Here is a 24494-nt window from a genome sequence, read left to right as displayed (position 1 = left end):
GCGGCCGCCGCTGACCGAGCTCGGCCCGCCACCGGACCCCGCGCTTGCGCCGCAGGAGCCCGCGGGGGCGATGGCGCGGCCCTTTCCCACCGTCCCGCSGTGCTCCCCCGCACTCCGGCCGTGCTCCCCCGTGTCCCGCCTCCCCCTCGCACCGCCCCTTCCGGGCGCTCCGGCTCTGCCATCCGCCGTACAGCGCTATGGCTGCGGCCGCCCGGCTGCGGCGGCGGGTGCTGCTGGCGGTGCCGTGGCGCTGGTGCTGCAGCCCCCGCCGCGGTGGTGCCTCCTGCCCGCCGGCGGGGCAGGTCCGCGCCGCCTTCCTGCGCTTCTTCGAGGAGCGCCACGGCCACCGCCGCCTGCCCTCGGCCCCCGTGCGGCCCCGCGGYGACCCACGCCTCCTCTTCGTCAACGCGGGCATGAACCAGGTGCTCTCCCCGCTCCCGAACGTCCCCTCCTACGGCTCCCCGGCGCTTCCGCGTCTCCGGAGGAGCGCAGCCCGGCTTGGGATGGCCCCWGCCAAGGAGGTCTCCGGCGGTGCTTTGGGCTGCCCGCGCCGCCGCCCTCCCGGTTACCTCTCGTAGTGCTTTGGGAGTCTCCTTCAGTGCCAATATTCAAGAGATGTCGACACAATGCTGTGCCATGTGTTCTAGAAGCAACCTGCTTGAGCAGGGAGGTTGGACSAGAGGACCCACAGTGGTCCCTTCCAGCCATTCTGTGTTTCAGGAGCCCCAGGYGCAGCCCCCTGCGCTGGGTGGCATCTGTCAATAGCGGGTGTCTGTCATTTCCAGTTCAAGCCCATTTTCCTGGGCACGGTGCATCCCCGGAGCGAGCTGGCCCAGCACCGGCGGGTGGTGAACAGCCAGAAGTGTGTGCGTGCGGGAGGGAAGCACAACGATCTGGAGGATGTGGGCCGAGATACGTACCATCACACCTTCTTCGAGATGCTGGGCAACTGGTCCTTTGGGGATTACTTTAAGGTGAGGTGATAGGAGTAAGGAACCCTATCTGGGGGAAAACATGGCCTTTCTTTCAGAGCTCTGCCTGTAGTGCCATAGGACTGTGTGTAGAAGGTGTTTTGGTCAGATCCACATTACTTCTTGGCAGCTCTGTGGCCTGGAGCAGAGGTGGTCAACTGGTGGGCTCTATTGCTAAATGTGCCCTGCAAGACTCTCCAAGCACTCAGCCTGTCAAAGCTGCAACCAGTACGTACAAAACGAAGTTCTCTGTGAGAATGCCAGCATTGACCACTTAATATGGTGAAAAGAGGTCATTAGTTCATTTGATACTTATTACTAGAAAGTTTGAAAAGAAAAGAGGAATAAAGGATAYTAGATTTTTTAGCTAGCAAATATATTTTTTCTCTGGAAAGATGATAATCCATTAACTCTGCCAGTAAGCACATAGATGCACACCTTGCTGAAAGTCTCACAACCTTCTTTAGGARTGTCACTTTTCCACTGGCAGYAGTGAGCTGTGTCACTCTCCTGACSTCATCCTGCTCTTTGCAATACACCTGAAAATTGAAAAGGAAGAGAACAGCTAATTGGAAAGGGAGAGCAGAGCTGAAATTATCTTCTTTGTTGTTTTATTCCTATTCTAAAGACCATTCCTGAATTACTGTGCTTCRTTTGTGTTCCCCTACCTGCTCAGGAGGAGGCATGTAGCATGGCCTGGGAGCTCTTGACAGAAGTCTACGAGATCCCTAGAGATCGTCTCTATGTTACCTATTTTGGTGGAGACCCCTCGCTGGGGCTGAGCGCAGATGAGGAGTGCAGGGACGTGTGGCTCCGCCTGGGGTAAGTGTGTTAAGAAGAGGTTCTGAGCAGCAGGTGCTGACATTTCACTCTACACAGTTTCTCATTTGCTCTTTAGTTCATGGGCATCAGCTGCAGGGGCCAAAGGTAAAGTTTTACATTCATGTTGTTTCTGGTTTGTTTGGGCTGTTAAAAGTCAGCTGGGCTCTGAGCTTACTGGGTCTCTTGAACTTTTGGTTCGTTCTCAGATGGTGTCAGTGGGGGCAGCTATGTGCCTGAAACTGGCTGGCCTGGTTGAAGTGTGTACAGGATCTCCAATCCTTTGCTTCCTCCACATCATAAGAATACATTCTCCTAAGAAAGCTAGCAGTGGCTGCTTCAGTGAGAGGGTGCAGCTGCTGCAGAGAGCACTGCTGTGCTTTGGGAGCTTGTTCCAGGCTGTATGTGGGCTTTGAACCAAAGGCAGCCAGCTCTGTGCCACTGTTGTCATTCTGTCTTGTGTGCTGTGGTCAGGTCTTGCATCTGCKCCAAGGACCGAGGTGCTCCACAGACCCAGTGGAGAGCCTGTCTCTGTCAGCAGGGACCAGGCTGTGTTTGCCAGTTTTTCTGGGCTGAGACCAGGGTCCTGTCTGGTTTGGCCCAGCTTAACTTTGCTAGGGAGAGAAATTCTGCGTGAACAGAAGCATAGGAATTCTAATGTGTTTGCTTATTCAGTTTGTAGTAGGAAGAAAGGATTCCTTCCTTCCAACTTTCTCTTTTCTTTCTTCAGCTTTCTCCGATTTGTCTGTGTGCCTCACCACTGCCACCTCTGTTGTTTGCCTTTCCAGGGTACCTGCCAGTCACGTGCTTCCTTTCCCATTGAAGGACAACTTCTGGGAGATGGGGGACACAGGTCCCTGTGGCCCCTGCACAGAGATCCACTATGACCATGTGGGTGGTGGCAGAAATGCTGCAGCACTGGTGAACCAGGGCAGCCCCGATGTTGTGGAGATCTGGAACTTGGTCTTCATGCAGTACAGCAGGTACCAGACATCTCATCTGAACTCCATTGCTTTTCTCCCTAGCCTGACTCCAAAACCATGTGTATATKTTCAGACTTACCACTGTTTTCCATAAGGTGGCAATACCAGGAGCAAAAGAGAGGCCATGGAGATTTGTCCAGCATGGCTCTTGGTCCACTTTGCTTTACTTCCCTGTCTTCTTCAACTTTCACTGCCTATTCTCCCTTAATGCTGCATTCCAGAGGTCTCTTGAGGTCTGCAGCAGCCTGGAGAAGGAAGAGAAGGCCTTTGGCCCTGTTAGGGAAGGCCTTTTTCCTTCCCTGGATACATTCCAGCCTATCCTGACTATGTGATGCTCAGATCCTGGGTAGCTGACAGGGCTAAGGCAGGCTGCTGTCAGTCATATCCCTAAGCATCCTTGTGCTGGGTCACCCACTGTTTCCATCCCCTGTCACTTTCCCATTCTCYTTGATTCACCTGTTCCTTTTTTTTGCCCTTGAACTGATCCTTGCTTCTCTTTTGCCTTTTTCCTGTCTGACTGACAGAGAGGTGGAGGGGAATCTCCTTCCCTTGCCGCAGCACCATGTGGATACAGGAATGGGTCTGGAAAGGCTGGTGACAATTCTGCAGAACAAACGCTCCAACTATGACACAGATCTCTTCACTCCAATCCTGGATGCCATTCACAAGGTGATGGTGCTTCTGCTTGGAGTCACAGCTCAGCAAAAGCTCCTTAAGCACAGACTGCTTGCAAGATAACATAATACAGCCTTCTCTGCATGGTACTGAGCAGTATTTTGAGACAGAGGTTAGGTCCTGCCAGGCCCAATGTAGTGTTGTAGAAAACCAGGAGAATTCCAGGTTGGAAATCTGCTGGAATATCAGCACTGCTGATTCATTTTTTCCTTCAAGGTGTCTTAAATTTCTCAGTGCCAGGGCATTGGCTAACCTGTGTTAGGTAYGCAAGTCTTGATCTATAGTGCTGTGGAAGGATTTAATGAGTTYATCTCAGGTGTACAAGGTTCAGAGGTAGTTGAAAAAATTATGTCAAGCATGGCTGGCTGCCTCTTGCGTTGAAACTTCTGCAGCCATTAATTTCTGCTGATCTGTCTCSCTGCTTTCTCTTTTAGGGCTGCAGGGCACCCAGATACCAAGGTTTGGTCGGGGATGCTGATGTTGGGCGTGTGAACATGGCCTACCGTGTGGTGGCAGATCACGTGCGCACCTTGTGCGTGTGCATCACTGATGGCATCTACCCAGGCTTCTCTGGAGCAGAGTAAGGACATCAGGAAATGGCATGGGGTGGAGGGAGTTAGGTAGGTCTAGRGAGGAAAGGGAACAGCTAGGGAAGAGGTTCTGGTGTGGGCCCAAGATAGGGAGTGCATGAGCTTTTGCGGAGCAGGAAGATGAGAGCTGGGAAGGGGCTCCAATCTGCAGGTTCCAATCTGCATCCAAGCCAGAGTTTGGATTGGTGTAGAGTGTGGGGAGCAGCTGGTCTGTGTTGGTGAATCAGACCAGAGGAGCTGGGGGGTGCTGGGCAGGGACATTCACAAGGGTGCCGGAGGAATCCTGTCCTCTTTCCAGGCTGGTGCTGCGTCGGATGCTGCGCAGAGCTGTCCGCTTTTGCTCTGAAGTCTTGCAGGCTCCACCTGGGCTCCTGGCCTCCTTGGTGCCCACTGTAGTGGAAGTGCTGGTGAGTAAAACTGCTGCCTTGAGGGGAAAAAGGTCATCACACATGTCTTAGTCAGCCCTTTGTCCCTTTCCTGCACACTGTCAGGAGTYAATCTTGGATATGAAGGAACTCCAGGAAGGTGTACCAGATGCTATGCATTCCAGCAGTAAAGATCTCTTGTCCCCGATCACTTGTGATGGGAGGGAGGGTGCCTGGTGTGATCAATGGTACTGTCCGCACGAGCATGTGCAAGTGTGTGCAAGTGCATGCTGTTGTTTCTGAGGGCAGTGACTTCCAGGCTGTTGTATCTGGTTAAAGCCATCTGAAATTGGTCTGCATGAGTACTAACAGCATCCACAGCAACAGTGCTTTCTTTTGTGAATGGATGTGTTTGCCAAGAGATGCTGTGCAGGGGTTAGCAGAGGCTGGTCATGGGGAGATGGGCAGGAGATGGTCCATGCATGATTGTTCCCCTACACTGCTCACCCTGGAGCTGTGTGCTGGGGCTCTCTTCACACTCACCTGCCTGAGAAACCTCTATAATGTTTGTGATGTGCTGTGAGATCCCCTGAGGAGGATGCTGAGGWTGTTATCACTAACTGAGGCTCACTTCCACAGGGAGATGCTTATCCAGAGCTGACGAGGAATGCCAACCAGGTGAGCAAYGTGGAATCCCCCTGTCTCGTTATCTTTATGAGGCAGGTTTATCTCAGGGGCAGAAATCAGTCTGCTCTTGGGACTTAGCTGGAGGAGTTAACATAGTCTCCTCCATTATCATATTCTTGTGGGTGGGCTGAGATGTGCTGGCACAAGAGGTATCTGTGGCAGATTTCCATGTGGGAGCTGCACTAGATCCTTACCCGGGACTGCATGTCCCTTGTAAGGCAGCTGTTGCTCTAAAAAAGCTACAGTAGCTTTTTTTTTTGAGTGCAAGTACAGCATGTCCTCGCCTGGGTACCCTTTGTCTAAAGTGGCGTGATGATTTAAGGCTAGTCCCAGCTTGCTTCCACTGACAGCAACTTCTCTGGCTGTTCCAGACACACAGTTGTAATTGGRTCACAGACATGAATGCCCAATAGGAAACATTTGTCAGTTTAAAGTCTTCCCCAGATGGATGCTCAATACTTCCTTGACAGGAATGGTGACAGGAGGCACARTGACTTTGGCAGTGTTCAATAATGCATGGGAGCCATGTTGTGATGGATACTTGCAGAACAAAAAGGCTGCTTGATATGCTTTGAGCAGGGCTGAGCTGAGCTGGGGAACTCCCTGAAATGTTGTGACTAACCCTTCTTCTGATCCTTGGGCAGATCAAGGATATCATCAATGAGAACGAGGCTGCATTTCTGTCCTCCCTGGAACGTGGGAGGCACATCATCGAGCGGACAGTGCAGCAGATGGAGCCCTCCACCAATTTCCCAGGTGACTCTCCCTCCTCTAACAAGCTGCCCTTAGAGACAGTTTGCTCCAGGTCCTCACAAGAATTACAGTCAAAACTGGTGGGTGTCTGCCTCCCCTGCATTTTCTGTGACCTTCTAGCCCCAGACAGAGGAGCAGATGTTCCTTTCTCCAGATTGCAGTTGTTTTCTAGTACTTGATCCTCACAACAAGCTAGGCATCAGGCAGGTTAGAAACATTCCCTTGCTGTTTGATTCCCTGGTCAACTAGTCCTTGCAAGACACAGCTAAGAGGAGTAGAACAGGACCCAACCAACGTGGCTGCCTGTTCAGATATGCTTGMACCGAATTTTAGCAGAATGGGGCTCTGGAGCATCATTAATACTCAGTCCCATGCAAGAACTGCATGGCTTCTCTTCCCTATAAACAGTACAATTGCACACACAGTGGATCCAGTTACTAAAGCACACACTAGGTTGGTCCTATCCAGACAAATCTTGATATGATCTTTGTCTGATCTCTCACACAGAGTTCTTGTCTTTCTTTTTGTCTCACAGCTGAAGTAGCCTGGTCTCTCTATGGGAGTTTGGGATTCCCTCTGGATCTGATTGACTTGATGCTTGAAGAGAAAGGAATCAGTTTGGATTCAGCTGCTTTTAATGAACTTGTTCTGGAAGATGCAAAGGTAAGAGGGAGATGCCTTGTCAAAATAATTCAAAGCCTTACCTGTCTCCTGTGAGCATGGAAGCAGGATCCCTTGCACTGCTGAGGCTCTTCAGAGCACCACAGGGCTAWATGCCTTCTCCCTGAAGGGAAAGTGAGTCTGAAATAGCAGTGTCATCAAAGTCCCTTTGTTTTTGAGTGTGGAACTGAAGTATTGGCTGGTGTTTTTCTTTGGGTATTTTATGATGTCGACTGTTGCTGGAGTGAAGGTTGTAAAATATATAGGTTAGGAGAGTCCTCTTGTCAGTCAAGGAGTCCAACTCCTCACACAAAGTAGAGCCAGATTAGACAGCCAGTCAGCAAAAAAAATATGAAGCATTTGCAAAATCTCCGTGGTCTCTGTAGAGCTGGACAACTCACCCTACCTACCCCTGACCCCCAATCCCACAATGCAGTAATTGGTTTGAGGCCTTGCTCTCCTGAGCTTTAATGTYCTGGAAGCTTCACAGCTAAACCAAAAGCTGTTCCAGGAGGGATGTGTTAACAGGTGCTTATGGCCTGGCTCATGGCTAGCACAGAGTGGTATTGGGTGCTTGGGAGGTTTGAAAGGATGGGGTTGGTTAGCAGTAGCCTACATCAGCCTGGATCTGAGCAAGGCTTTCCCACAAAGGTGGAAGAAGCCATCCCWAGCCTTATAGCTCCAGTTACCTGTTTGCTTGCCCGCAGGTGTCTCCCATCTAACTGTGCCTTTGCTCTGCTGCAGCGAAAGGCTGGTGGTGCACAGGCAGGGCAGGCAGGGAACACCAACACCCACCTGGATGTGCACTCGCTGGCTCAGCTGCGGAGCAGCAACGTGCCTGCTACGGATGACTCTCCAAAGTACGCCTACACCCTGGGCCAGCACGGGAACTACGGTGAGTGCCCAGCCCWTCTGCAAGGCAGGCTCTGCTGGAGTCCCTTACAAGAATGTTTTTGCTGCCTAACTCCATGCATGCACAACGTGTACTTTGTAGTCCAAATCTGTCCACCTTGCTGCTGCATCTTTTCCCTACCCCTATACTTCATCGCAAACTGGGTGCTTTTCTTGGAGCTGTTGGTATGTCCCTAGGAAGGCTTTTGGGCTGGTAAAAAGGCTGAGCTCTGGGTTGGCACCACTGGGTGCAGTGGTGAAACTGGGGCTGTTGATTTCTTCTAGAGATAAGTSTCTCTCCAACACATAGGCTTCTGGRYGTGTGTGCTCAGGAGAAAGAAGAATAATTACACAAGGGGATTAGGTCGTTGTGTGAAGCCGTGCCCTTGCTGTTTCCGTGGCAGACCACTAGGTGCCAGCGCAGGCTTTTTGTCATTTAGGGTAACTGAGGCTGCTGATGCTCTGCCGAAGGCACGAAGGTAAGCCACAGGGAGCAAGAGGTGGTGTGGCTGTCACAGACAATTAGAGATGGCTGTGTACAGCCAACTCCCTTTTACTCAGTGTGCTGCAGCCCACTGCCACTTAGTGTGGCAGCCCACACTAAGCAGAAAGTGAGGCAATTCAAGCTATATATACTACAGCAAGAGCACAATGGAGGAAAAAAGCCTAGCAGTGACATTGGCTGCAGTCTCCAAGCTAAACCTGTCCTACCTTCTCAGCTTCTGAATCATGGAGTAATTTGGGTTGAAGGGGATCTCTGGATGTCGAATTTCTTGATAAAAGTAGCATTGGTTTCACAGTTGGATCATGTTGCTCAGAGCATTGTCCATTTAAGTTTTCAGTATCCTCAGGGACAGAGCTCTCACAGCTTCTCTGTTCCCTGTTCTTTATCACTCTTMGTCTGTAAGGTGTTTTTCTAATGTACAGCCAGAATTTCCTGTACTCTAGGTCTCCCAAATGCTAAATGGGSATGAATAACCTATTTCTTTGACCTGCTGGCTATGTTTTTGTTCATACAGCCCAGCAAGCAGGCAGCCTTCTTTGCTGCAAYGGCATCCTGCTGGCTCGTGTTCAGCTTGCTCCTGAGAACCCAAGATTTCAGTCAGTCCATTTCTGTAGACTGCTCAGATGCCTCTGAAAAGCAGTCCAGTTCTTCAATGTATCAGCCAGTCCCTGCCAATTAATTGACATATACAAGTGGRGTATGGATATATCCCATCTTGTCATGGATAGTCACTAATGAGGATGTAGTGCTTTCCCTTATATCAGCTACCAAGTAGCTCCACTAGTAGCTGAATGTCAGTTGAACATTGAACTACTGAGCAACTCTCACTGGGGCCAGCTGCCCAGMCAGTTACACACCTGATGGTCCACTTGTCTATAGTGCCCAAGTTTGGGTTCAAGGAACCTACAGGAGAGCATGTTAGAAGCTTGCTGCATCTGGGAAGGTGATGTCCCTGCTGTCCCCTGTCTACAATGTCTGTCATCTCTTCATAAAGGTCAGTCAGGTTTACCAAGCTTGCAGTATAGCAAAATGCAGATGTGTCTGTGCCACATTTTCTTCTACCAGGCACATGTGGAGCCAGATTGGGTGTCCCTGCTTGCTTAGCTGCTACGCAGCAATTCTGTCATTAGGTCAGTGAGGGGTGACCAGCCCTTTGTCCTTTCTGTWGCTGTTCCTCTCCTACCAAGGCAAAGTGCCAGCTTTCAGTATAGCCTGGGTGTTGGCAGCATTGGCGTAGGGAAGTGATCCCTTCTTTCCTGTTGCATCTGACAGGATGTATGCACTAATTGCTGCTGTCTTCTTCCCCCTGGCAGAGTTCAGYCCGTGCCAGGCCACTGTCCTGATGCTGTACAGAGATCAGTCTCTCCACAAGGAGGTTGGGGCAGGGCAGCGCTGTGGTGTCATCTTGGACAGGACTAACTTCTATGCAGAGCAGGGYGGGCAAGACTCTGACCAAGGCTACATGATACGTTTAGGACAGCAGGTAAGGCCCTCTACTGCCCAGCTCAAGGCTGCCATGGCATCTGAGGCCAGGCAAAGTTCTCCAAGTGATGGGCTGTTTTACTGTGTTAATTTGCAAGCTGCTGACTCTTTACAGTTCCCTTGACTTAGCATCAGGGTTGGTGGGGTGAGGCAGAAGCAGCAGTAACTTCACAGTGGTGTACTTGCTGCTCTTGTTGTCTCTCACAGCTCTTTGCAATTTCATCTTGCTGAGGAAGAYTAAAATCTTCTTAGGTCTCCCTTCAGTGTGCTGTGTTCTTGCCAGCTGGGGTTATAATGCTGAGGGAAGGCAGTCATTGATCAGAGAGTTTGTAAGCTGAGTAACTTGTCTGTGTTCAGTCCTGGGCAGCTGCAAGCAGTGCCCAGCATGAGACCCAGTGCCAAAACTCTTACCCCTCACAAGAGCATCAGGGAGGACCTCCACTTCTGCAGCATGTTCCTTCAGCCTTGCCAGATGGAGGTCTTTGACCCCCTCCTGGGAAGTTRCATGGGGTGCATTTTCTTTTCCCCATTCCAGCTCTTGATAATCTCCCCTAGGTCTTTGTAGCCTTGCAGAATGTGATGGTGCCTTGTTCRGCACTTCTCCCCAAGCTGGAGTGGGGGTCCAGTTTCTGTTGCCATCCCAGTGAAGCAGTAATGGTACCTTGGATGCCAGAGACAGCTGCCTTGGTGGATRCTGTCCATTTTCTCATTGATGAGCATACTTGTTAAGAAAATTCATCTGCTTGGGTGGTGTTACTGCTCCTCCACTGYAGCCTCAGCATTTTGTGTAGTGAGTGGCTGGGTAAAGGGAAGGTCTGAGACACTTTGGTTATGTTTGCAGTAAGCTTCTTCTGCTTTTCCCACCCATCCTTGTCTTTTAGGGATTGGTGGGAATTGTGTTCCTCAGTTGGGTCAAGCAGGTACATAGCACAGGTATTTGGATCTTCCCTGTGTCCTAACTCATCTTTCTGTCTCTTTGCTCAGGATGTCCTCTTCCCTGTAGAGTCAGTACATCTCTGTGGTGGCTAYGTCATCCATGAGGTCACTGCTGTGGAAACCCTGCGTGCTGGTGACCAAATGCAGCTCTTTGTGGATGAGGTGATAACTTACTGCTCTTAACCTTTTCCTTGTGATGTCCTGAGTAACCTGTGCACAGCAGATCTTTGTCCCCTGTGTTCTTGAGCCTGTTTTTCTTCATAGTATGTCATGGGGAGGAGACCTCACAACTGACTCTGTAATCTTTGTGAGCCATTGGTCTGTCCAAGAGTATCCAGCCTACCCATTACTGTTTTACAAAGATGATCCCATGGAAAAATAAGTTAGATCTCCCCTGTCACATAACCTGTCTGACAGCTGTACTACCTTGTTTTTCCTCCATCTTCTCCCMTCCCCTCACATGCAGCCTTTTCCTTTTCTCTTGATGCCATCCCCTGTTTCCCTGAGCTGTGGAGAACCAGCACTCCCTGCTCACTGGTGTGTGCTTTCAGGCGCAGCGCCTGGCCTGCATGACAAACCACACTGCCACCCACCTGCTGAACTTCGCGCTCCGACACGTCCTGGGTGACAGCACCGAGCAGCGAGGGTCCCATGTGACAGCAGAGCGGCTGCGATTCGACTTTGATACCAAGGTGAGTGAAATCCAGTGTCCTTGTTCTCAGCAGTACCACCATTCCAGTACTGGTCTTCTCTCCAGGGATCTTTCTCCTCTAACCATAATCACCCYTTTAGAGACAAGTCACATTTTATCTGAGTAATGAAGTTTGGTCCTCTGGACATGACCGTGTCCACTTTGCATTGACCTGACCCTGAGCAGGGCCCGCCAAAGGGATCAATGGGGGCCTCATCGAGAAGGGRAAGGACTTAGCAAGGCCAGTGGTCATGGGGCTGATGTGAAAGTGTAAAGAGGTCTTTGAGAGATGGTGCTTGGCTGTGGCACATATCTGGTCTGTACTGGACATTCAGGTGAGAGTATTTGTGAACCTTTGAGTCAGGCTCAGTGCTGGTCCCAGTTACCTGTCACTCATTCCAGTATCTCTTCTGAAGACTTTAGCTGATGCTCTTGCATTAAAAATCCTTATCCCTCGTGGGAGGAGAGGATGGGAGGGTCATGATGTTCACAGTTCCCTTTTGCAAGCAGAGATGATGAGATGCAGGGGAAGAGTGGTGTGCCCAAGCTGAGTCATCTGGTGGCTCTGCCCCAGTTCTCCCTCCTTTGTTCTGTAYCTCTCAGGAGGCTTCTCCTGAATGTAGCTGATTTGCTTCCTCAGGGCCATGTGACTGTGGAGCAGCTGCAGCAAGTGGAGCAAGTGGTCCAGGATCTGATAAAAAAAAATGAGGTGGTCCATATGGCCGAAGTCCCCCTCACACTGGCGAGAAGAGTTCAAGGACTCCGTGCAGTGGATGAGGTATGACAGGAAGGCAGCACACATCATCAGGAGCCTTCTCCTTCAGCAGGAATCATCTGGGACACGAGATGTTGACACATTTCTGCAAGGGAATTGTCTCCCAAAACTTGGGAGGGAAAATAGGAYAGAGATGAGATCTCAGGACACTGTGTTGTAAAATATGGAGACTGGAGATGCATAGGCTTTCTGCTTGTGGACCAAAAGCCTGTCAYGTCACCAGTTGTTTCTTTCTCCCCTTAGTGGCTGGTTGTGGGGGAGWAGTAGTGCTGGTCCTGATTCAGGGGCTACTGTAGAATAGGGGGAAAATGGGGCASACACCTGAAGCCATGTAGTTAGTCTGTAAGTGCCCCTGAACAAACACATTGTTAGCTGCTGATCCCTGTCTCCTCTGTCAGGGGTATCCAGATCCAGTGAGGATAGTGTCCCTGGGGGTCCCTGTGGAGAGTGTGCTGACCTGTGACTCCGAGGCTGCAATGCAGACCTCTGTGGAGCTCTGCTGTGGGACGTAAGTGACTTTTGCTTGCAGCCAGAAGGCATGTGTGTGGGCACTGGTGGCTGAGGTGGAAACATCACTACTCCCTGTCCCTGTGAAACTAAGTTTCCTCACTGGRTAAATATTGTGAGGACAGGATGGGCTAGTTATGAAGCTTTAGAAGTCCAAGGTGAGCAGACTTTAATGAAATGCGCAACATTTTTCCTTGCTTCATAGTCTGAAACCAACCTGGAAGCCAGAGAGCACCAGCTGAGTGTGACCTGTCACACTGGGGTTSCAATGCTTTGCCTTTGGAGTTGCAAAAGGGCTGCAGACCCAGCTGGAGACTCCAATTCAGCTGTGAGAACTTGAGACTCTGAATATTCTGCTTTTAGCAGTAATGAGAGTAGGAGTTAATCAATCTTGGGATAGTGCTGACACCACAAAAAAAAAAAAAAAAAAAAAAGGAACAAACTGGCCTTAGAGCAGAAAGAGCCGAAAATGAGCAATTTTCTAGCCCTGAGATCATTCTTTTGGGAGTAGTGGAACAGGAAACTTCATGGGAGATGATTAATTCCTGTGAAGCTGTCTGGAATGGTAACAGAACYCGAGACACCATAATTTTMATATCCACTGTTGAATAGACAAGGMGGAAAAGGAAGGTTGTCAGTGTCCTGAGACTGCACARCTATCCTTTATCTGGAGTCTATTGKCCAGGCTGTGAACTGGTCTGACARGAGAGTGGTGGAATTGGAGGAAAATATTCCTTTCTGCAAGGTTCAGTAGCAGCTGACTAGAAGAGAAAAAGCCCAATTCATCTCACTGCTGAAGGAAAGGAGAGGAAAGGAGGGCAGAGCTTGGCTGGTATGCGCCATTTGACGGAGCCTGCTGGGCAGGTAGCACAGAGGCTCAGAGGCTCCTCTGGAGTAGCCTCAACTCTGCTGTCTCTTGCCTGACAGGTTACCATCAGGATTTTAGGGACTGGAAAGGATTCAAGGTATTGGGATTAGGAAAGGACTGCTGAACATTAGAGTTTTCTGAAAAGAAAGCAGGCTCCCTGATATTTGTTTGTGAAGAGCAACTTACTTACTTTCCTGTTTTCTGCTGGCTTTTTAGGCACCTTCTCCAAACAGGATCTGTGGAAGATCTGGCCATCATCAGCGAGCGTCAGCTTGTCAAAGGGATTAGCCGTGTCATTGCAGTGACAGGGGGACAAGCCAAACAGGTAAGAAAGAGGGAACTGAGACTTCTGTCATGTGAAGACAATGCCAGAAAGACCAAATCTAGTAGGTTCCTTGCGGACAATTAGCTCCCCACTGCTTTGTTTGGAGCCTCCCTGCTGTGCTTCATCTGGGTTTCTGTTACACCTTTGGACTCAGCTCTGCTCCTATACTTCACTATTCACCTCCTTTCCCTCCCATACTAGTCTTCTGTCTCCTTGACCTTCATTTGTCTCTTCAGAACCCCTTTTCCAAGGTAAAAACTTGGCACAAAATATCAGGAAGCGTCTGGTCTATAAATTTCAATTCCCCAGTAGGTATTTAAAGGTGTAATCCTTTGTGCATTGATTTTGCCTCCTGCTTATCMCAGCTGGATTTGCACTTTATGATTACAGGGCTTTGGCCTCATTCTTACAGCCCTTTTGCTTCCTTTCTTTAGTCTTTTTCCTGCTAAACTGTGATTCTGGTTTGGCTGGGTCTGTATAAAAAGTAAGCAACCTACTATTGTGTTTGTGAGATCACTCTGCCCTTTGAGTATTTGGAAGTGTCAGGTGCCCCGTGAGCCTTCCCCCTTCCTTTAAGGCTGCAGTCAGAGGAGAATGACTCATAGTCAGTGGAATTGGAAAGACTAAAGGCAAAGCCCACCCCTGCAAATCTGTTACTTTTTGGCTGGCTGTCCCCTGTGTATCTGTCCCAGAGAGGCTTTTCTTCATGCAGAAGAACAAAAAGCTGCAGGGCACATCTGCATGCTTTGCTGGAAGTGCTGACCTGGAGAGCCCCTGAGAGGAGYTCTGTGCAAGTATTCATGAGACAAGGGAGACAGCAGGCATGAGAGAATTACTTGAAATTACTTGAAAGGGTTGTGTATCCTAGCTAGGCAGAGCAGTCCTCACTGTCCATGRCTTTTCTTACACACTCAGCTGTCCTTCTCCAAAGTCTCGCAGCACTGTCATGGACACAGATCTGGCAGAGAGGAAATGCTCCAAACCATAAGGATTGGCACTGGTGAAAAAAGCTTGTAATAGCTTTTTAAAAATTATTAATCGTAGCACGATTGGTGAAAATAATAAGAAATTAACCAAGATAGCTAAACTCAGGAAATGTGCTTGAATGGCTGATGAGGTTTCTTGGCTGATAGTGTTTCTTTTGTTTCTTCAGTCAGTAGTTTCAGGATTGCATTTGCTAATGAAAAAAAGAGCTCTTAGATGCTCCACAGAGCTCCCCAGTTTTTCCTCAAGCAAATAGTGATCATTTTGGCACCAATTTTTGAGGAAACATGATTTTTTACCATAAATACCACATAAAGCTCAACAGCTTGGTCCGCCTGAGTGTGACCATCTAGTGTTGGTTGCAAATCTAGAAAGGAATCTTATATTTCAGAGTCTTGGAAGAACAGTCATTCCTAAACCATCTGTAGGTGTCTTCCTACTGGATCCTGAGYAGCACTTCAGTGTTCATGACCGTGCTGTCTGCCCCCGTTTCTCCATCCCTGTGGATTGTTTCTGTTGCTGCATTTGAAGCATGCATTCCTTCCMCCTCTGCAGGCCCGGGAAGTAGGCCAGTGCTTGGCTATGGAAGTGGACTCTGTCTCCCTACGAATGAARCAGAGGATCACCTCTATTCCTGAGATGCAGAACCTCTCCAAAGAAGTKGGCCAGCTGACCCAAGTAAGGATTATGCTCTTCTACAGAAAGAACCCAGCATGGGTTTGTCCACTTGAGATACATGACTTTTTCCCTACCAGGTTCACGTCTTGCCACCATCAATAGCAAGGGCAGGTTGCTCCTTGTTTTTGCCTCTTTGATCCCAAGGGCTTTTACCAGTGTCCAGGTGGCTCTTTACAGAGGGCCAGATGAAAAGAGAAAACTCACCCCAATGACTGGCTGCCCTGAGCACATGAGTTAGAGCAGGGTCTGGGAAGAGGCCGTGCTCCAGCCTGACCTCCCAGAGAGCCAGCGCTTTACGCCTAGGTACAGTTCAATGTTTTTACGGAGCAAATTGTCTTGCAGGTGGTGGCCAGCACTRCAATGCCCCAGTGGCAAAGAAAAGAGCTACAGACTATCCTGAAAGCACTGCAGCGAACGGCCAACACAGCCATCAAGAAACTGGAGCTGCAGCAGGTACTGAGGCAGCAGCACGCTGACTTGCAGCCAGCTGATAGACACACCAGTGGGCCTGATGTCTCTGTCACACTTCACAGCCACTCAGTCATTAGGGTCTCATTAGAAGGCAGAAGAAAGCCCATAAAATCACACACAGTGCTACACAAGCCTTGTGTTGGGTTGATTTCACTGGCTTTTTCCAGGGCCATTGTTTAAAATGCAGAGAATGACTGACTGGGTTTTTAGCTGCTGCATTTCCATGTGTCCCTGCCTGTGAGAATGGAGTGCCCTATACCAGCACTTTTGGCCAACACCAATAGGCCCATGAGCATCACCTTGTTTATGGATGGAGAAGATGAGAKGATCCTCACAGTGGGCTTAACAATGTTACACAGACAGGACAGAGTCTTTCTTCCAGCTACATGCATATTGCTGTGCTTCCCACATGTGTTTATGCTCTGCCAATTTACATTAAAAGCAGAGTGGAAATGCTTATTGGTAACTTAGAGAACTAAGGAAAAACTATCTTTCTTAAAGTAGCAACATCTTGCCACAGAAGCCTTCCTGAGAYGTGTGGTGCTGTAAAGGTCCAGAAGAGAGTCTGTAGACTGAATGAGTCACTCTATTCCATTTTTGACAGGGGTTCATCTCTGCTTATATTTGGAGAAGGAGGGCTGTGCAGGTCTCTATGTGGAGATTTCAGTCGGCCAGGCTGAAATTCTGCTATCATACATCAGCCCTCTGTCCCACAGAGCAGTGCTTGCAATCCCTTTGCGTATATATGACACGCAGATACTCCCATCCAGCCCACCCTGTGCCACCTGTAGCCCTTCAAAGTGCTGTGTGTTTCTCCCTCCAGGCTGAAAAGAAGGCACAAGTCTTGCTAGCAAAATACTGCAACCAGCCTGTCATCATTGACACTGTCCCAGCTGATTCCCTCTCTGTGAGTAACCGCATTCTTTGTTGGCCCAGCGATACCTCAGGTGCTGCAAACAGCCAGAGGGAGCTGCTGGGAACATTTTCTGCTGGATGCCARCCTCTTTTGCTGTAGCCTGACCCCTCTTCTCCCTAGATCCTAATGAAAGTAGTGAACCAGCTGTGTGACAAATCTCCTGGCTCATCAGTCCTGCTGCTCAGCCCTCAGGCTTCKGGTGAGGTGCTCTGTGCCTGTCAAGTGTCCAAGGTAAGCAGAGTCCTGGTAGAGAGGAGGGGAGCTTGCCTGCAAAGGGGGACWGGACTCACTGCTCAGCAGGTCCTGYTTGAGGCTTTTTCTGGGGTTTTGCCTGAGATTGGTAGTTAATCACATAGGGGCAGGACCTGAGATGACTGCTGGGACCTGATGTGCTTTCAGTCTCTGCTGAATAGCAGAGATATCCCTGGATCCTCCAGGTGTTTGCCCAGGGGCAAGACACAGCATTAACATGTAAGCTCAGCCTTTGTGGTCCTCACAGTCAAGACTGCCTCAGGTTGGTGGGGGCCCAGGCTGGGTRAGGAGAGGATGTTGTTACCTTCTTTATTCATAGACTGCAGAGTGCCCCACAGTACCAATAACCTACCTGTGTCTCCTCCCCAGAATTGCCTCCCTGCGTTCTCTGCCGCTGACTGGGCCATGGCTGTCTGTACACAGATGGAAGGGAAGGCAGGAGGTTCTCCTGTCGTTGCTAAGGGCAGTGGGAATGCCAAAGGCATGCAGGGAGCTCTGACTACGGCACTGGAGTTCGCTCAGAGCAAACTRTGATGCTGTATGCACCCAGCTGGACATTTGGTACTGACCACATACTCGGCCCATCTGAAAGGATGAGCAGCTGAACATTGCTGCAGCCAGTCCTGGAGCATTTGACTTGTGACCATCCAGGAGCAGCAGACCCCACTGACAGAATGATGCTGCCTGTTCTCAGCACAAGCATATGGGGATGGAGCYTCGGAAAGCAATAGTTGCAACAGCAGATCCTGCCTGTCATGGAACAATGCAAGTCTTGTTGCAAGACCAGCACAGAGATTTTCTGAGAACATGGGGAGCTGGYGCAGTGTTATCCTAAAGCCATTAAAGGGTGGAGAGTATCCAATCACCTGATGTTTCTTGTTAGCTGCACCTTTTTTTTTCTGCTCTGGCAGAGGGGCTTGTTCTGCCCCTGCAGTTCTAGAAGTCAGCACGCATTCTTCTAAGAGTCTAAGCAGTTCCATCCTACTGCAGAACTCAGGACACTCCTCTGGTGAAAAATGCTACTCTAATTTAGAAATGGGAAGAGAAATCCCACCTTGCTTATGGGCTCAGGCTTGCTAGGCTGTGGAATGGGTGGTGCTGAAGCCAGTCCTCAGCACTGAGGGAACAGAATTGTCCTCCTCTCCATCTCTTTGCTTTGGATGAATGTTCTTACCTCTCTTTATTCTTGCAACTCCTTTGTAACGCTTTCYTTCTGGCTTCTTACCACCTCCTTTGAAAACCAACACTGATCTAATGAGTTGTGAGAATGGAAATGTTGCTGTGTTGCAGCGTGGAAGTCCCTGGGGCAGGATGCTTCATCTTGAGGTGAGCAGGTTTCATCAGCTGGTTATTTTTCACAAGCAGTGGTGGACCCAGCAAATTCAATATATAAAGACATTTCAGACTTCTGTGTTAGAGTGATGTTGAGAGCTCCTGCCAAAACATTATTTTAGATACAGAATTGACCTAAATAGAGATCACAAAYGGTAGCTAAGGCAAAAGTGCAACGGGGTAGTGATACAAGCAGGTTTTCACCCTATGAGCAGCAAGAGCAGAATAATTTCACCAGCAGGTAAGAGTTGCCTGTCACTCTGAAGGAAGGTGGTGGACCACCTGTCTGCTTTTGGGGAGAGAGGGAGGAGGGCTAGGAGCACGGTGGTGCTGATGGATGGGTAGCAGGAAATGGCTGTCACAAAGATACCGATTAGTGAAGAGGATGTGGTAGGGAATGGCTGTGTCCAAATGAGAGACTTCCCACTTCACTGCCTGCCTCAGGGAGGGAGGGTGAATAGCTGCTGTGAGCAAAGAGTTATTTCCCTTCTCTCCAGTGAACAGCGCATCTCGGGGAAAAAGGATGGGGATTTGGGGCATCATTAGCAGACGAGGGGTTTTCTTCCATATCTCAGTGGTTGTCCAGCCCAAAATCTCCTATGTGATCCCTGTGGCTTAGTGTGGTTCCTAYTCATCTTTGCAAAGTGCCAGCAGCTGGTTTTGCATTTGAAGTGCCAGATATAAATATGAGGACTCAGAGGCAGAGGGAATGGGGAGTCTTTAGAGGCTGGTGGTGCTCACAACTGTACTTCCCTTCCTCAAATCACTGGCAGCTACTGCAAGAGTGCAGACCTTAAGCCTTTGGTTCAGTAAGTGCTGCTTCAAGCCAGGAAGCTTAAAGCAGCGGGGCTTATTGCAAAGGGATCTGTGAGCCAAGGATTCAGGGCATCTGCCCCTCCTGGCAAGAGTTCAGCCATCAGAGGGGTGTATAGGCCCCTTTCCTTCATCACTGCCAGTAGGGCAGGTTGCTGCTTGCCCCTGCCTGCATTCCACTGTAGCAGAGCAGTTTGGTGCCTTGTCAAATCTCTTTCCATTTCTGGATGCAGAGCCCTRGGGAGAGCAGGAATACCTAGCCCAGTGCTTCAGGGCCCTTGTGACAAGGCTGGTAGGGTGCTGGAGAGGATGGTTCATGCTGTCAGTTGAATGCAGTGTCAGTGGCCCCTGTTGCACAATTCCCGTGCTTCACTTGGGCCGCAGCAGCAGCAGGTGGGCTTGGGAAGGGGTGCTCTGTGTCACTGGGAAGGCGCTTTCCTGGAGTGTTGTTGTGTTAGTGTATTAATAGCTGCTACAGGAGATGTTGTCTCCTCCCGGTATTGCAGAGTAGGTGTGAGGAGGAGGAAAGGAATGCTGGCTCGAGCTGCTCCTGCGTGATGCTCCAAAAGCAGAGCCCGAGCTTGCCAGCAGCAGCCTTACAGAATTAACCCGCTTTGGCTTGATTGTTAGCTTAAAAGCCACTGAACCTAACCCTCAACCCATTAAGGGAAGGAGGTCTGGGTGCTGCCCTTCAAGCCTTTACTGACACCACTTCCCTGGAAGGCCAAGGACTGCTGCTACAGAGGCACCATGGAGCAGTGGCTCTTGGAGCTGTTGGAAAGAGATCCATCTCTGCTGTGGGTGCTGTTGGGCTCTCAGCACTGTGTGATGAGTGAGCAGCAAAGAACTGATGCCTTGGCATGCCAGCTCTGTTTGTCCCTTCCTGATGTCCCCTCCGATAGAGGGATGACTCTCTGTTCCCAGGATATTTGCAGCAGCCCCAGCACCTGCCACACCCAGGGCTGCTGCATCTCCTGCACCACCCTCCTATAAACCTTAAGAACCACCTAGTCTGTGAGCAGGGCTTCAGCCTGCTTCAGTGGTGCTCTTCTGCCTCAGCTGAGGCAGTCTTGGGAACTCATTTTCTTCCTCCTTTGCTGCACTTGGCTTTTATAGACATGAAATTCAGTATTTCCCGTACCCTTTCTGAGCTCGCAAGAATCAATGACGCCACAGCATAACCACTGATCTTGTAAGTGCAGTAGAACTAAAACCATTCTGGAATTGAAGGASAAAATGGATCTTACCCTACCAAAGAGTGGTTCTGTGGAGACATCTGTGGTGCCAATATCACCTCAGGCTGGTAAAGTGGGTTGCTGCAGTAGAAATGCTGGGGTTTGTGCTGCAGCCATGCCAGGCTGCTGCTGATCCTAGGAGCGGGCATTTCCTGTCATTCTGGTAAAGCACCTGTGCACAGACTCRCATCCTGTCGTCTGTCCCTGCTGCAGGAGGACAAGATCCTCACATCCTGTGCTGCAGCTGTGATAGCTGCCACATTTGTGCCTGGCGTGCCCTGCATCTCAGCAGCAGGTTAGGTAATGCTCAGCTGGGAAGGCTTCAGGAAAYTAAACACAAGCTTAAAATAGAGTTCTTTGGCCAAGATTGCAGCCTACATTCCCTTATTAACATCACAGATCTAAGTATCCTGGGCACACATTCGCACCTCCAAATGCATGCACTCAGAAGGGATGGCAGGAAATGGGAAACTAATTAAAAGATGATGGGGTTTTTGCTGTGAGCAGGTGCTGTCAGGTTGGCAGCACCTCCGTAAGGCCAGATGGACCCTGAGGTCTCTTAAGGGCACCTGAAATGCAAACGCTTGCCAGCTTCAACCCCAAGCAGCTACCTGACATTGGCAAAAGGGGAGCAGAAAGTACTTGCATGTCTCTCCTCCTGCACTTTGCTCTGGGAGCTGCACTCTGGGCTGCAGACTGGAAGGCTGGCACACAGTGTCTGGGAGAAGCCCAGCTCTCCCTAGACACCCCTGCCACCCCAAGCCGTGCGACAGGCTGCTGTAAGACCTTGACATGCTGCACCTTGGGTGCCRTAGGACTCACCTAGGGAAGGTCCTGGGATTGCAGTGGTAGTAGCAGAGTTGCAGAGGATGTTAAAGCATGCTGAGCCACAAGCTTAAAAGCTGTGGAGCTTGGTCCCTCATAGCTGGAGCTGAGCYGTCTCCCAGAGACACTGAACATAATGTAGCACGTCCTCACTGAGCCCCGCAGGGAGGGAGAGCCCCTCAGGGACAGGAAACCAGAGGTGACCTTTAAAGRTCCTTCCCTACCCAAACTGTTGTMCAGTTCTGTGATTCTACACGTGTAGTGACACGAGTTGGTCACATCACACACGTACACATGTAATCCAGGAACCCATACATCCACGGATCTGTGGAATTCTGGGATACACTTGTGGGCTCACCCTSACACTGCCCTGCACCACGGGCTCCCTGCTCCTTCAGCAGCCAGCACCCACTCGTGGACAGCTGCTGTGCAGCATGTGCAAGGCTGCAGAGGGGAACCATGGACTCCGCACCCACGATGAGGCGAGACTTCCCATCCTTYGGGAGCAGCTCAGGGCTACATCGAGCTGCTGCTACTGCTCACCTTCTGCATCCCAGATGCCTGGGAAAGGAGGAAATGCTTTGTGCTAGAGGTGTTCAGTTGGAGCACAGGCAGCATGAGCTGGGCAGGAACAGCCCCATGGCTGAATCACCCCTCCAGCCCTGGGTSCCTGGCTTCTGGGGAGCATTCCTGGGGAAGAGACGTTTCCACCGCAGGAGAATACTCTGCACAGCGTGCTGAATGCCCAAGGAGGCAGGAGAGGCACTTCCTGGGGAATCCCAGCAGCCCGCCTTTGTGTGCCCTTCACGGCCAGCTGGTWCCCTGTGTGAGAGCACTGGCACTTTGCATTCAGCTGCTCAGCCTGGATTGCAGCTGGCGTTTCCATGCCGCTTGCAGGGAGGCGTGACTTGCTCAGCTGCGACCCAGAGCTCCTCTCTCCTCCAGAAAGCACCAGGTAAACCCACAGGGACAATTATTCTGCTGCCTCCTACATCTCCTCCCCATCACCATCCCTGCTGTTGGAGCACTCTGCTACTGAGCCCACCCTCCTGACAGGGAGCAGCCCATTTCCATCAAGGGCTGAATTTTGATTGATGTCATTCTGAATCACTGGAGGGTGGCTGTGGGGTCCCAGGGTGTCAGTGAGGCTGTCTTGGTGTTACCCAGAATGCATCCAGGCCCTCATCCAGAGAGCCACGTGCTGCTGTATCCCCTGTGCACTGCAGAGCTGCTCATCCTGCAGGTGTGCAAACACGGCAGGCCCCAGTGGAAAGATGAGCAAAGTTATACCCAAAGTTGTACCCATGAGCAGCCCCAGGCACTGAGGTGTAATGGYTCCCTGGAGACTGGGCAGGGATGGAAGGTGATCCAGTAGGATCTGCAGCTCCTTCCAGACTAGAAGGAGCTCCATTGTGCCTGAGTCTCTATTGCACCCAGTGCTTGTATGTTCACTGTTGTGAGCCGGAGAGCTTCAGACCACGTTGTAAAGTCCTGCTGTACACTTTAGACTCCTGTGGGGGCTGTCGCTTTCAAAGAACAGCTGTAATTCCAATCTGAAATCCTAACCCAAAACCCTTCCTGTGTTTTCAGCTGGCTGTGGGATCCCTATCCCAGAACTACTGCCACCAGATAGTCTGKTTTTTCTGGGACACACCACCCTGAGCCTGCTGCACAAGTCCCTGAGGCTATGCAGACACTGGGTTACTGTTCCAGTCCCCAACCAAGATCCCTGCATCTCCTTCTAGTYCTTGCCCAGCCTTGTGTCACGCACTTTCCTCTTGCTTTGCACCAGAGGTTGCCTGGGCTTCAGTTCCAGGAGCAGGAAGATAAATCTGAGCCTACGTAGACCTTCTTTTCACATGGTGAAAAATTATTTACACTTGGGTTGGGATTTGCTGCTCTACTAATTTTGTTGTCTCCTCGTTTGCCTGTTTGTCCCACATTCCACACAGTGTTTCCTCCCTCCCCCTTCTTTCTCTCACTGCCCTCGCTTATGGGTGTCTTTCCTCTCTCCTCCTGCTGCCTGGCCAGGTTAGGCAGGTGCAAGAAGAAGATGCACAAGGAAGATTATCCACCAACTCAAATATCACTGAGTTTTACAGAAAAAAGGGAAAAGAGAGGCAAAACTTAATGACCTTTAAAACAAGCAAGTTCTCGGGTTCCCTCCCCCACCCAGAAGTGGCTCCTCTGCTCTGTTATAACCTTCTCCTCYCTGCCCCAGCATTTATTTATAAGCACCATCAATAATTAAGAAGCTGCTTGCCTGCCTGCTTGCCTCAGCTGCAGTGTTGACAGAGGCATTTCTGACRTTTCCTGGCTCAGCCTGGCTGCTTTGCTCACTTGGGCTTTTAATTTTCTTCCCTTGCCTTGTTAGAAACACAGGAATCACCCACCTGGAGTGGGCTGGACATCCAGAGAGCCAGGAGAGCTCCCTGCTGGAGCTGGTTGCCCCAGGAGTGACCTGAGGGTTTTCTGGTTCTCACGGCTCTGCAGCAGCAGGGTAAGCTGGGATGTCTGGGGTGTCCTGGCACAGTCTGGGAGAAGACATCCCCCATCCACATCTGAGGGCCACGGAGCTCTCACACTGGCATTTCTTTGTGGAAAAGACAGTGAGCGAGAGCTCTGCAGCTGGGGTTCCCAGCCCTGGAGGAGCAGCATCACCCTGGGCACCCAGCCAGGGAGATGGAAGGAGAGAGCCACCAGGCAGTGCAGCCAAAAACCACAGCTGAGTGGGATGAGTTGGCCCTAGCAGGCAGAACTGGAGACCTTACGGTAGAGGGGTACAGCTGGACTTAGAAATGAGGGATGGAAAGCTTTCCGCTGCTTCAGAGGAAGCACCGCAGGGCATAACCCAGGGATGGACCAGGCACAGAGGCAGCAGCTGGCCTTGCACATTGCTGGCACTGCAGAAGTCTTTGGGAACACTCCAGGTTCCTCCTTACGGGTTCAAAAGCACCCTGCAGGCGTCAGGCAATCTCTGACCCTTGAACAAATCCTCAAGTGTAGGGTTTCCAGACAGCCTGGCTCAGCAGCTGCCGGCAGAGCCTGCAGCATGCCAGCCCAGCTCCCTTTGCCAGTGTAATCCGGATGCAGCGATGGGGCACAGGAGAGAAGCCCAGTGGCTCTCCCCGAGCTGGCTGCGATGCTGCCGGACACAGCAGAGACTTTGAGGGAGGCAGTGGCAGAGAGCTGCAGTGGGGGCAGCATGCACCCAGCTCCCCCCAACATGCACCACCATGCTTTGGGGCCCTGCTCCACCAGCTAAGCCCTGAAAGGGAGCACCAAAGGGACTGTGGCTCTGCCAGGCCCCCCACACCCTGCAGTGAGGCCAGGGAGTGCCTGAGAGCTGGGCTCAGCAGCAGGAGGAAGCAGATCTGTCACAGAGCGTGGCTCTGAAGGGACAGTGATGGCAGCTGGCAGCTCCACAGCTCTACCAGKGCTGGGCTCCGCTGGATTGGGAAGAGGGCACTAAAGGACAGTGTCAACTCAGCAGCCCTTGGGACAC

At 50.8% G+C, this 24494-nt stretch overlaps 1 protein-coding gene across 1 annotated transcript; it reads left to right on the top strand.

The window, feature by feature from the left end:
- The first annotated feature begins 175 nt into the window (after positions 1–175).
- On the top strand, positions 176–18328 carry AARS2 (alanyl-tRNA synthetase 2, mitochondrial). The gene is made up of 22 exons (XM_057370844.1): positions 176–422; positions 786–974; positions 1648–1793; positions 2579–2773; positions 3298–3442; positions 3883–4028; positions 4337–4445; positions 5043–5081; positions 5735–5846; positions 6379–6506; positions 7248–7398; positions 9213–9382; positions 10366–10479; positions 10869–11009; positions 11649–11786; positions 12182–12291; positions 13375–13483; positions 15023–15145; positions 15488–15598; positions 16440–16523; positions 16653–16763; positions 17154–18328. The coding sequence occupies exons 1-22, from the start codon at positions 198–200 to the stop codon at positions 17316–17318; spliced, it is 2961 nt and encodes a 986-aa protein (XP_057226827.1). The 5' UTR covers positions 176–197; the 3' UTR covers positions 17319–18328.
- Positions 18329–24494: the final 6166 nt, after the last annotated feature.

Source organism: Malurus melanocephalus, unplaced genomic scaffold (genome assembly GCF_030028575.1).
Source record: "Malurus melanocephalus ecotype Western Australia unplaced genomic scaffold, MMel_1.1 scaffold_5, whole genome shotgun sequence".
NCBI classification, from domain to species: Eukaryota; Metazoa; Chordata; class Aves; order Passeriformes; family Maluridae; genus Malurus; species Malurus melanocephalus.
Note: the sequence above shows the minus strand (reverse complement) of the source record. Positions and strands in the feature narration are given on the sequence as shown.